General features: G+C 38.7%; 1 protein-coding gene across 5 annotated transcripts in view; it reads right to left on the bottom strand.

Annotated features, from left to right (window-relative positions):
* cnksr2b (connector enhancer of kinase suppressor of Ras 2b) overlaps positions 1-13,835 on the bottom strand; it is a 56,422-nt gene extending 42,587 nt beyond the window's left edge. For all 5 annotated transcript variants that reach the window (XM_053687714.1, XM_053687715.1, XM_017493315.3 and 2 more), the window contains exon 1: positions 13,299-13,835. In XM_053687714.1, the coding sequence (XP_053543689.1) occupies positions 13,299-13,362 (64 nt within the window). In that variant the 5' untranslated portion in view covers positions 13,363-13,835. The remainder of the gene's footprint in view (positions 1-13,298) is intronic.
* Positions 13,836-14,437: the final 602 nt, after the last annotated feature.

Raw genomic sequence — 14,437 nt, 5'->3', positions numbered from 1 at the left:
TTAGCGCCTTGCATGGCAGCTCGGCTACCGTGAGTGTGTGTGTGAATGGGTGAATGAGACACAGTGTAAAGCCCTTCGGATAAAAGCGCTATGTAAGTGCGCCATTTACCCAACACTTCAATCGATCCCATTGAGCTCGATCCGAATGAAATTTCGATCGGATTGAAAGGGGTGGTGTAGATCTGAAATAATCCGGTAAATAGGAAAAAAATTTGTCATGTAAACGCTTGAATCCAACTATTTTCTCAATCGGTTTCAAAAAATACCTTGCGTACATGCGTAGTGCAGTGGTGCACGTTTATTTACGTCTTACGTCTTAAGCATGGCGTCTGGTGGAAAGAACTGGTCCTTGGAGGAGACAGAGTATTTGTTAAACATAATAAAAGACAAAAAGATTGTCAAGAGACTGGACAGAAGAAAAGTCATTAATAGCAATCTCTTCAAAGAAGTTTTTGAGGAAATGCAGTTTGGAGGATTCAATCGGTCAGTAGAACAAATTCAAAACAGATGTCATGAAAACAAACATTTCCTTGGTGGCTCTCGATGGTTTAACGCGGCAAAGTTTTGTTCGGAATATATGGAATGCACACGTAAACGAATATTTGAATGGGATTGCAATGTTTAGGGTACAGATAAACAGTATTTCAGAATCTGCAATCTGATTGAATTCATTTGGATTGACAGAAATGATCGCATGTAAACATACCTAGTGATGCGTAACTTTGAATCGGATTACATGTAATGTGCATATAAACAAAATTTTCTACAGCATGTTAAGTTTAGAATACATATAAACAATTCATTAGGAATTTTCAATCAGAATGAAATCATTCTGACTGGCGAAAATCCGCATGAAAACCTTCTTTCATGGATTGTATGTTTCTTTTGCACTGAGCCACTGACCTCAAAGTACCATCATCTCCAAGTCAGATGGTAAGAAAGTGCATGTGTATACGCTGCACTGTGAGCCTCCACCAGAGTGTGCGCATACTGACTGTGTGCTGACATGGATAGCTCTCGAAGGCAAACACACAGTCTTCTGAAGCGATTCATGCTGCCCTGGCCAGATATCTAATGTGGGAACTTGTGTGTTTGTGTTTGTGTGTTAGTGTCTGCATTTGTGTTTTCATATGAGGGCACAAAGGCGTTAAACATACACAAGTAAACACTTGGACACAATTACATGCAACTTATAATATTCCAATAGATAGCACAGGGTTAGATGTGAAGCAGGCAGCTGTTCAAACATTCATAGAAAACTAGATAAAGACACACACACACACACACATAATGAAATGCCTGGCTGTCAGAAACAGATTTCCATGGATTTGAAGGACTATTGTCATTATTAAGGGTACAAATGCTTGGCAGAACCTCATGGTTGTCAGGGAAACACCCCCTCAATATCACCACCTTCCACACACTGACCCTCGTGAAGCATGTTTTTCTCTCACATGCTCACTAAATAAAGAGAATATTTCGCTAAACAGATCTTTATTTACACTGTGCACCATCCCCACACACATTAAAATAAAAAATGGAAATTTGAATCTCTTTGGAGCCGCATACAAAAGACTCATTGACAATGAAAAGCAACAATGATTATCAGATCATTATAGATATTAAATAACCCAATATATACACCTACACACATACACTGACAGTTATTTCACTATTCCTCCAGTTTCAAGACGTAACTGAATATGAATATGTTATTTGGATTGAATGTATAATGTGTTCTAAATGGATGCAAATACAGATAAATTTTATTTATTTATTTGCTAGAAAAGTTCACAGACCATGCTGACAGTCTGTTTTTTCTCTGTTTTTTCCAGTGTAAAAGAGGGGTATCATTTATATTTAAAACAACAACAAAACAAAACAAAACAAAACAACATTCCCAACGTGACCGCACCCACTTCAGATTTAAATCTGAATACAGATACATATATGCATATTTGCAGCACTAAACAGATACAGATATAGGTAATGGCGCTGCATTATACCACTACTTTGGTTACTATTTACTTTCTCCTCCCTACCTACTTCTTATTCCTACCCTAAACCCTTCTTGATTCCTCAGTGCCCCAACTCTCTAATTCTCTTTCCTCATCTGTCTTCCTGAGAAATGCAGGAGGCTCTAATCTAATTGAATAAGGCACAGATCACTCTAATCAAACCTCATATCTGGTCCTTAATCCTTTTCGGTATGTTGGTGAGACATAACCCTGGTAGAGCATGAAGAAAAACAGTAAAAATCGCAAAGCAAGATTTTGCGGCATTTCTTCTAATGCAGGGTTGGCAGGCTTATTTTAACCTGGTCCGAAACGAAGGAATCACCACGGTCTGTCAGTGTAGGTTGCTATAGAAACAGTATCTGGACAAGTAACTTTGATTAGGACCTCATTATCCACCAAAACAAAAAGTGTGTACATTTGTGTGTACATCTTTATGCTTGATGGCTGAATACTTCAGCAGCTAATGAGAGCTTTGGCAGCATAAAAGTCTTGCATCAGAGGGTTATTCAGAAGGATTTGTGGTGTTTGTGTTGGTGGGCTCAGGCAAAAATGCTTAAAATGCTCAATACTGCAGGTTTTAGAAAAATACACCTACACGCATCAGCAATTCCACTCAAATGTCAAACATACACCAGAAAAATGCAAAGAAAAAATCACTCCAATTCTTAATTCCTACTTCAAAGCACCACAGATAGTGTCTGACAGTGTCTGATAGATACAGTGTCTGATAGATACACAAGATGGCTTTCTAAATCAATTAAAATCATTATCCTATTAATATACAATGTGAAACATGTATATGTTGATAATTAGACCAAACATATTGTTTGTTATAACAGCATTTACATTTTTGTCTTCATAAACAAAATCAGTAACAATTTCATTTTTTGAATACAACTAATTGACATAATGAATTGGGATTTCATTTGACTTTACAGTAGTCCACTAGCACATGAGGCAGTGACTGCCAATATTCACTCATCAAACACTTTGGCTGCGTCTGAATATCCCTACTACCCTCCTACACAGTAGACAAAATGCAGTATGCCAAAGGAGAAGTATGTCTGAATTCTCAGTATTCCTAAAACAATAGGCAAGAAATACCCAAATGAATCTCCACCTCGATTCTGCAGTATAGAACCACTGGACACTGTGGATACTGCGCTATCCCATAAGGCAACAGGACTGGCGTGGAAGATGTGTTGGAATCTAAAATGGTGCATCTGGTCTTTTGAAGTTGTAGGTCACCTGACAATGCTAACATGTCAGATGTAGTATGTCCAAATTGTATTCATGTTTACCACTTATACTGATCAGTACATACTGTATCAACAGCCGAGCAGTAGGTACTAAATCTAATGCAGTAAGTACTGCCACAGTATGCGATTTCGGACGCAGGGTTTGTCTTCTGTAGCAATGGCATCGTACCTAGCCTTCTCTTAGCCCAGGCATTTCTTAAACATTTTTCACAGCAGATTTGTGGATAGGTTTTAAGAAGACACTCTTAGTTAGGAACTTAGATGACACTTTGGAGAAGAGTAAATAGTAAGATAAGATTCCTCACGAGTATGTCCTAGATGTGTTTCCACTAAAAATTAAATGTCTTGTGCATTTTCACCACAAATCAACTGTATCCCTGCTAAAGACAAAAATACTTGAGGGACTTGCTTACTAGTGTGCGAATAAGTTTAAAACACTGTGTGTTCATTACAATCCTTTCCACCTATATTTATTCATTCATTCATTCATTCATGAATTAATTTGTCTTCAGTACGCTCTTTAACCAAGTCAGGGTCATTGTGGATCCAGTGCCGATCCTGGTACCACTGGATTGCAGGGCACCTTGCACACACAGACTCAGAAACTCATTCACACTAAGGGGCAGTTTAACATAGCCAATACACTAATTGGTATGTTTTTGGGAGGTTGGAGGTAACCAGAGAGCCCGGAGGTAGGCATGGGAGGAACATGCAAAACTGTACACACATAGTAACTTGACCTCAGGATCGAAATGAGGATCATGGAGCTGCCGCCTATAAGGCAGAGCTAAAGTGTTTAATGTCCCCAGATGATACTGTAGAATGGTTAAACGCAAAAAGCCTACACTACAGATTCACAACCCTAAAATGTACAGGATGGGGGTTACTCCAGAACTCCAGGGTTGGGAACTTGTGCTCTACACAATATCTACTTCAAATAATGTATGTCAATGATCTCTTGGCTATTGTGTTGCTCAAACTTTCTGTGTACCACTGTAAAATATCTGAGAGAAACAGCAGGGCTGTTAATTATATTTAGATGAACTTGCTGAATAAGAAAACATTTCACACTGAAAATGTGCCATCCACATTTTCAACAGTTTATACTGACAATTGTCACACCTGCTCCACGTACCAGCACAAGCTCTTGTTTCTAAGCCCCATAAATAGCCCACACATTCATTGAATCTAGGAGTGAAGTCTCACTCCTAGCACTCTAGTGACTCTACTGAGCCTTGTGTTTGTGTACATGTTTTCCCGGCATCGGACCTGTCTGTTTCTGCCTATAGCCTAATTAAATCTGTCTGCTGATCCCATGATACTTGTATCCCTGTTACAAATTTAGGAAACAACTTAAAAAAACTTGGGCTGGTAGAGTGATTTAAGCATCTTCAGAACCATGAGCAGATGTGTCTTTCATCCTTCAGATGGTTGATCATGTAATCTACCACTGCCCACTGTCTAAAAGGTACACCTATAGATGAAATAACAAAAATAAAAAACCAACAGAAATTTCTAAGATAAAAAGTAGCTGCATTTGTGCATCATAACACCCATGACTAGTCATGATTAAGATTCAGACATTCTCACATCAAGTTTATTATTAAGCACTTTAGAAGCAGATCAATGAGCTAATCTCAAACGTGCGCAGCCCCTCACTGAGAGTCAGCACATACAAAGTCTGAGCTCATTGATTACGAAGACAATTAACAGCTGGTAATTGTACTCTGACAAAGCTATTAAGACTCGTAGAAGAATGTACTGTGTTAAACAAAATCATTAATCTCTTTTAGAAGACACATAATGATCACCCATCTGAAGTCAAAGATGAGGAAGCTGGTGAGTGAGTGAAGGAGAAGGTGTGTTACCACCAGAGTTGGGTGTAACGTGTTACAAAGTAACGCAGCAATGTGTTACTTTTAAAATAAATCATGTTTTGCCTCGAAGATTTTTTCTTTAGCACTGAATAATTCTCCACTTGGAGCGGTTTGTCACTGGTAACTGAACATCAGTAAAAGAAGACGGCCTGTAATCTTCAGTGAACGGAGGCGAGACCAATCAGACAGGGTTTACAGGAAAATACATGGAAATACTCGTGTCTTATTGGCTGGCAGGTCTCAGTTTTGCCAAACGCTAGATCACACAGTGTGAGGAAAAATGGATATATGCCGATTTATTTTTTTTAAAAAAAGTAAAGGGGTTGAAACTCAAATAGTAACATCCTCTGATGCTGAGCAGGAAAACAAGGTGTGTAAATGTCTATGTGAGTTCCAATTTATCTGGACATGATATGAGCAGAGCATATTGAAAGATAATGTACTTTGTATGGCACTGTAGCAGCTAAACCCATACAATGATCGCTTAGCTTTGCCTCCCCTTGACTGGCAACACCAAACTAGCCTAGTTAGAAAAGTTTTATATTTTATTGGTCTGGTAGTCCCATAAACAGTAACACCACCTGTGGCAAGTTTTATGAGAAATCCAACCTTTTCTGATCATGTCATACATTGACGTGCTCTAAAATTACTGAAATAACTATAAGTTTCACTTTGCAGTGTATTTTTGTAGGTTTGACAGCTTTTGAAAGTAGCGTGAAAGTAAAGTAATTTGTAATCTGATTACTTTTTACATGCAGTAATCAGTAATGTAATCAGATTACAATTTTAAAGTAGTAATTAGTACTCTGTAACTTACCTAACACTGGTTACCAAAGAGTTTGCAGAATCTTTAAAGGAACTGAAGTGAAGTATACAAAAACTGAACAATTCCTGTATGTGTCAATGCATGCATGACTCATACTATGCAATGGATACATCAATTTAAGAACGAAGCAAAACAGAGAAACACAGTGCACATGGGGGAGGCTGAGAGTGATGTTGTGTTGTTCTTTATTGTTAATGCTTTTTTGTGAGCCAAACAGGGGAAAAATTGGGACTCCATGAATAGTGGTGTATTGTACACATGGTTGAGCACCTGTACAAATGTAATTTTAAAATAAAAAGTGCACAAGACCATGTGAGATTCAGATCAGTGGACCACACTTGCTCAAAGAGGCTGATCCAGACTCATTTTCGGACACTACTGAAGCTTAAGTAAATCAGTTATTTCAGCTGAGCTGCCAGCTTGTCCACACAAATGCATTTTAAGAACTGATACATCCTTAAATAGTGTAAAATGAAATTTCTCCCACATTTATTGCATCTGATTTATCTTTAACAGTGTAGACACAAAACATTTAATATTTAAATGTAATTTGTTTTCAAAATTTGCTTTAAAAGTATACAATATTTGTGTAAGAGGAAGCATGTACAAAACACAACGTTTGTCTGACTGAATGAATGTCTGACTCACCACTGACATGTTACCTGTTTCATACATGTTACACTTGACAGTTTTTCTCCAAGGTTTAATAATTGCTTGTTAGATAAGCAAGCAAAATCCGCAGTGGTCAGTAGGTCAAACTCTGCTCAAATACTTCCTGGTCTGCAGATAAGTACCTACTCTTGAGCAAGAGATGAAAGGGTTTCTGCACCTACAGCTGAGGAACTGAACCTGACCGAGTGCCTAAAAAAAAATCCTGCATTCAAGAACAGGACTAGTGAGTAAGCGATTGAATGAGTGTGTGCATGGGTGATGAGATAGCAGCTAAAAACAGTTGTTCACTGACCAATCTCTATATTTTATCTCTCTTGAAGTTTATAAGACAAACAAATACAGCTTGTCATGTTGCAGAGAAATTGGAAAGTACTGAAAGTCCTGAAGACTTTCCTGTGCTGGAAAACATACTGACTGTTACAAAAAGCTGACGCCAGAGACTCCTTTCATAAATGTTATTAAATGTCTCCTTATTGAAAACCTCCCTATCAACAAAACATAACAATGACTAGATATTTCTCTTTGTTAAAAATCAACACATTTTTAATCAGTTTATTATTAGCTTTCGATTAGGTGGAGCATCTGCCAAACAAAAGAAACTAGAGAAAGAGTAACTTATTAGAACGAGCGCATTAATATAAACCTGTGATTTGAATTATAGCTGACACTGCTGTCAGAGCTGCTGTTATGTAAGGAATAACACACGACAGACTGTGATGTTATACAAAAATAATGCATGCAGGGGGTAAGTGCGTTATTTTTGTATAATATCACGGTCTGTCATGAGTTATCCTGCTTATACCACAGCGATTTGCCAACAATTACAATGTTTCATTTATTAATGAACGACACATCATGCACTTAGTTTATAGTTAGATTTGATGTTGTGGAATGTCAGAGAGACAAGTTAGTCCCTGGTGTTCCTTATGTTATAGTTGCGTTAAATAGCCATTCCCACACCAGCCTCTCGTGCTCTCTCTCTCTCTCTCTCTCTCTCTCTCTCTCTCTCTCTCACACACACACACACACACACACACAAAGCACAGCCTGTCATTTTACCAAGAAACAGGAAAGCGTGACCGAGACTGAGAGCACTTACAACCGAGACTCCTTCCATAAATGTTAAATAAACCTCTTCCAAATGAAAAAAAAAATCGTCACCACAACAATGATTATAAGAGATACTTTGTTTAAAAACACATATTTAAATCTGTTTCTTCTTAGTCTTCAAATATGTGAAACGTCCACCATACAAGTCCCTGTGTATGAGCTGTTACTATGGAAACAACGTGTTAGAACGGGCGCATTAATATTAACCTATCGTTCAGGTTACACCCGGAACTACCTGTGCTGTTTTACAAAAATAATGCACACCTACAGCCCAATCAGATTCAACCATGCTGTGGTATAAAGAAAATTAATCAATACATTTCGACCAATCAGTTTGGGAGAACAGGCTTTCGGAGTGTCAAAACAATTATGGTGGATACTTATGGTCAATTACAGAAATGACTTGGGGGAAAAAAAATTCTCTGTGGTGAATTTGGAGCACACTACTGGAGCAAATTTTTCAGGAAACAGGACAATTCCCATACTACTTAATAAACTGACCAGGTATAGCATGAACACAGTGAATGCACATTGGACTATTTGCTATTAACATCATAAACTTTAAACATGCTGTGCTCTGGTTTTCTCGCTTTATCAGCTTTGTTCTACCCAGAATTCCAGGGGGCCAACTCAGAGAAAGACAGAATTGATCTTTTTGTGTGAAGATCATGAGCCTCTCTGGCTTTGCAAAACCTGCAGTTTGACCTTCTGTGACCCCTTGGGGCATCACCACAAAGCTGTATGCTAATGACAGAGCAGCAGCATGCTAATTGTGACGCGCTCAGTGCCAGAGAGTGTGAGACAATGCGGTGCATCATTTTCTGGAATTTTGAGATCACACAGAAATGTATGAATCTGCAGAGATTTGAGTTTGTGGTGATGACGTGCTAATTACTATTCAAACCCTGAAGTGTGTTCTGAAGGCTGTTATCTAATCTTCTGAGCCCATTTCTGTTTCACTGATCTTCTTTTCACAGAGAGCAGCAAGTGGTGCTGAAGGGATTTATTTAAGTCAAACTATAATACGAATGCAATGAGTCACACTGAAGCTTAACATCGTTGTTGGTATATCTGTTGTATATCTGTACACAGTGAATACAGCGTCCTTTTAATCTTTTACTCCCTCCCTGTCTGCATTACCTCGTTTCCTCTGTCATTTCACTTTAATCTCTTTTCTTTCACTTGCCTTCTAGGGGTCATGGAGTTTAATGCTCCCTATAATTAGATCTCAAGAGAGCATTTAAGACAAACAACATATAAATTAATGTAGCATGCCTTGTGGCTAGCATGATCTCCTTCTAATTGCGACATGATTGACAGATTAAAGAAGCGGCTTGTAATTTCTTAGAGATCTCTGCTGCCTATGGGGCAAATTACAATTAAAATGCTATCAAAGCCTTTTCTTTTTCTGAAACCCATGCCACATGGGAAAAGGGGCAGAGCTATTATCATCAGCTCTGGTCCATCGGGGGGTGGAGCTAATTTCAGGGCCAGAAAAAAATTAAACAGAAATGAAAAAACTAGCCAGATCTGTTACCTGGTAATACTAATAATCACCATTTTTTAAAGATTTTATACAGTTACAGTCATTATTGTAGGCATTTTCTATAATTGTCCACCAGTCTCTGACATCGGCTTGCTGGAATTTTTGACCACTCTTCCATGCAATATTCTTTCAGTTGCACGATGTTTGAGGGTTGTTTTTTTTTTTTGCATGTACTGCCCATGTACTGCTAAGCATGATGGCACAAGAAATTATGTGGCAGATCAAATTTCGTCACATCTGAATCAGCATTAGAACAGATGGTAAACCCTAACAGCATTTCAACAATAATTAAAGATGCACATTTGCCTCCACACTCATTCATCTTCTTCAAAATATCCCAGATATCTAGGGCATGTGAGCAGCATTACAACACACCCATCCTTTGGGCATGGCTGCAGCACCGTATGTGAAAATGCACAAACTGATTATGCACTCAACATGCATAGCAGCAGAGCCAGCTGTCAAAAGACATAGCGATTAGGATTACCACTGAGGAAGCTTGTTCCACAGAGAGACCTTTTCACATGTATTCATTTAATTTCATTTATGTAAGTGTGGGGATCCCCATGTTCAGGGCAAGCCCTCATTCTTGACTACAAAGAAATAAACTAAATAAAAACATGAGAAGACATAAAATATTAAAAAGGAGTATTCTGGCCAAAATTAATTTACATCATTCTTCCCTTTAGTCAGTCCCTAAAGGATTTTGTGATTTTGATGCATATTAATGCAAATCAAGCAAACTCAACAATATTTGGATTAGCTTGTAATTTTTCAGATTATAAAGATTATATATTTCTGTAAAATTACCACAAATTTTCCACATATTTGAGCCAAGACGTGTCATGTGACGCCATCATAACGCGCATTCAGCCTAAGCTCTCTTTGATTCGAGGTGAACACTTTCTGTAGTAATCTTTACTGACAGATTTGCTGTTGCATGCAAGTAAATACTATGTCATATAATCTTTTTCTTGCTTTTCATTTGTCTGAACTCAAAGTAAGAAGAATCTATCAAACCAGCACGGATACCAGCTAAACGCAGCAGTTAAAATCCCACACCAGTACGAGCAGTAAATATGTAAAATATTCCAGGGTATTATGTGAAGTATTATTACTGTTGAAGTTTATTGCAATATTACAGTTCATATGAAGGCATCGGTAGCAGTTCACATGAGCCTGAGATTACAATAAGTCAGAAATCATATGAGTATGTATGGCAATGTGTTCTGTTCTGTACAAAGTCTGTACATGGCAAACAGTGTGTGTTTGTGTATTCATTGTTCATTCATACACCAACCATTGATAAGACTCTACTAACATCCTGCCTCACCACGGCTTCCGAATAGTCTCTCTCTAAACACACACTCACACACACACACACTCACAGACATCTGCTGAGAAGAATGCTAACTAGCATGTTCTTGTCCTCTACAGATGACAATAAGCAGACCACACACTGATCATGTCTTCCGAGAGCAAGCAACTTGACACAGATGTATTTTGTAAGAGCAGAAAGATTCTATACCAAAAGCATTAAACCAAACATGGCAGCTCTGTAGATGTGTGTAAGCATGCACAAGATAAAGTAAATTCACCGATCATCCATAACATTAAATCCACCTGCCTAATATTGTGTAGGTCTCCCTTGTGCCACCAAAACAGCTGTGATCCGTCAAGGCAAGGACTCCACAAGACCTCTAGACCTTAGCAGCCGATCCTTTAAGTTGCAATGTGGGCCTCAATAGACCGGACTTGTTTGCCCAGCACATTCCACAGATGGTCGATCGGATTGAGATCTGGGGAATATTGAGGCCAAGTCAACACCTTGAACTCTTTGTCATGTTCCTCAAATCATTCCTGAACAATATTTGCAGTGTGGCAGAGAACATTACCCTGCTGAAAGAGGCCACTGCCATTAGGGAATATCATTGCCATGAAGGGGTGTACTTGGTCTGCAACAATGTTTAAGTAGGTGGTTAGTGAGTGAGGCTTTAAGCCCAATACTATCAATCCTCAACGTCTGGCAATTCAATAAGTAGTTTGCAATTTTAAGCTATCTGTTTTCAGGACCAAATTTGAGCCGTTTGCTGCTTACAAAGCAAATGACTATAGCAACGAATACAATGACCAGTCTGCCCCTTATCACCTCTGTTATAACGATGGCTGAAAAAAGAAACAACCCGGATCAACTATTTCTGAAGAAATTATACAAACATTCTGAGGGATTTTCACCCCATTTTCTTCCAATTTGTTGATCCACCAACTAGCTAGCTCTCTCCTATCTCACGGCAGCTACCGATGAGGGAGACTGAAGGCTTGCACATGGTTTCATAAAAACACAAGAACCCAGCCACCACATGCTGCTCACGCTACATCACAGAGCAGCTGAAAACACTTGGAGGAACGTTTTAACTGCAATCTTCCACATACTGTACATGAGCTCACAGAAACGCATGGTTGGTTAGTGTCACTCTGATTGTCCAATGGATGGTGTTAGCAGTGTCATAATTTCGAAATTGAGATTTCCCAACAACAGGGTGAACGTTTTTGTTATAAAACTTTTAAACATTACAAACTGCACCTTTAAGGTGGATGATAGGCCAGTTTTGTGCAAATTTGTATCTCAGCATTCACATATGAATGGGAATCTACTGACACAATATAGGCCTAATAACTGTCATATACACAGTCTCTAATGAAATGTTTTAAAATGTCAATGAATAGTATTTAAAAAAAAAAAAAAAAAAAACATTTCATTGACTGGCAATATAATCTTGTTAGGCATGCTGGATTTGACCTGGGGGGCTGCTATTTGTCCCTTGTCCAGCTAGACACAGAGTGCAGACATACTCTGACACAAGCACAGGCTAAACATTTTCAGTGTAGGAAAGAGTTTTAGAATGAATATGCATGACTAAAAGTGCACTGACTCTCTATTAACTCTGAGAATACATGCTACATTCTTGCTATATCCCAGCTAGCAGGTCTATATCTATATCTATAAGCCATTATTATTGTTAAATTAAGTTAATTGAATAATTATAATCGTCGGGATGCATTTGCATTCTCACACACAGAGCACAGACTGATCCAAAAAGGCTACATAGCAGCCACGTCAGGCATTAGTGTGTGAATGTTCTCTGAAAGGATTAAGATATGGATCCACTTTATTCACAAAAGTCAATCAAAGCAACAGACCCTGGTGTGAAAGTGACCAAGCGGAAATTACCAGGAAGACAATAGTGACATTGCAGCAAAGTTTTGTGAGGAGGAAAAACACCCTGAATGGGACACCAGGCCATCACACACCCACACACTCATTCATACCTAAGGGCAGTTTAGCATAGTCAACTCACCTACTGGCATGTTTTTTGGGGGGTAGAGGAACCTGGAGGAACTACACTGACACAGCGAGAACATGCAAAACTCCACACAGACAGTAGCCCAAGCTGATTTCTGCTTAATACATTAATACATACCAATCTGTTGAACAACTCATTGTGTTCTGTAGCATTGTCTACTGTGGATAGACCAACTGTTTACTCGCCACGTGACCACGTCATTACTCATTATGTGTGACGTCACGACGTGTCAATCGGTTAATGTTGTTGTTATGATTATTATTATTATTAATAATAATAATAATAATAACAACAACAACAATACTACTACTACTACTAATACTAATACTATATTATGAAGCTGTAGTGCTTGTAATGTTTTGCCAGATAACCCTGGCTGTAAAATCCAATACAGCCAACACATACACGTACACATTGTACTGTATGCCTTTTTTCAGTGAAATTATATCACCTGAAGTCATAGCTATGTCCCACCATGTGTTTCAGGCATTGCGTCAGTGTTTCAAACTGTAAACATTTCGACCGTGCGTTAAATGCGCATCTGGGTGTGAAAAACGATACGCACATCAATACATTACAGCGCAATCCATCCATGTTTTTATTTTGAAATCTCCCAGTACCTTACCCTTCATCCAGTCCACCACCTGGCTCGTTGTCCACTTGCTTACAGGTTCCATGACCAAAGCCATCCTAGTGGAAGTTTTTGCGGTCAGTGCCAAACAAAGGCGCAACGGGAGCGACTCGGATCACTCAAACGCGCAATTCTGTGCTACTTAAATCTCAGATCTGATCAGTGCATTCTGATCATCTGCTGCGTGCTCCATTGGTGATGTGTTCAAGCAGAGGACTAGGAGAAAAGCGACGAGGATCTGTCAAGTCCAAACCATCCCTGTGTGTGTGTGTGTGTGCGCGCGCGTGCTTGCGTGTGTGTGCGTGTGTGAGGAAATCTCTCGGTTCAGTGCATTCCTCCGCACTTGTCCGTTTCATAGAGCCCGAAATGCTGCCTTGATTTATCCTGAGCTTAAGGTTCTCCTCTTCTAGTCGGGGTTCTATGTATAGCCACAGCTCTTCAGCTCACACACGGTGGGCTAAACTACGTCAACATTGCGTCGGTGGATGTGGACTGGAGCCGTCAGTAGTAGTAAACAGCGTGCCTCCTGTCTTTCCCGCTCTCCTTTGGATGTCACACGGACCAACAAAGAGGATCATTCTGCTCTGAAGTGTGTACTATCCAAATCCTGGTACATTATATATATATATATATATATATATATATATATATATATATATATATATATATATATATATATATATATATATATATATGTGTGTGTGTGTGTGTGTGTGTGTGTGTGTGTGTGTGTGTATGTATGTATGTATGTATGTGTGTAAATATATATACATGAGAGAGAGAGCGCGCGCTAGCTCATTTAACTATATTCACATTAATAACCTTATGTCTTATGTGAGTTTATGGACAAAATGATTCATTTTAACCCCTATTATTACGCTATTAACAGTTTTTACCCAATAGCAAGGTGGAGATGCCATAAGGTGTGGCCTCACTTAATTATGTACAGGAGAAGGCTGCATTTGAAGAATATCTGATTTGTTCATTAGTGCAAAATGAATAGCCATATAATAACATTACTGTATTTTCCCTTTCATTTCTAATCCTCAAGGGATGTTGTAACAAGGTAGCTCTCTGCAAAGATGATGTATCATCATCTCAACACTGCATGAACTGTATAACAGTAATAGACC

The sequence above is a fragment of the Ictalurus punctatus genome, chromosome 18 (genome assembly GCF_001660625.3).
Source record: "Ictalurus punctatus breed USDA103 chromosome 18, Coco_2.0, whole genome shotgun sequence".
NCBI classification, from domain to species: domain Eukaryota; kingdom Metazoa; phylum Chordata; class Actinopteri; order Siluriformes; family Ictaluridae; genus Ictalurus; species Ictalurus punctatus.
Note: the sequence above shows the minus strand (reverse complement) of the source record. Positions and strands in the feature narration are given on the sequence as shown.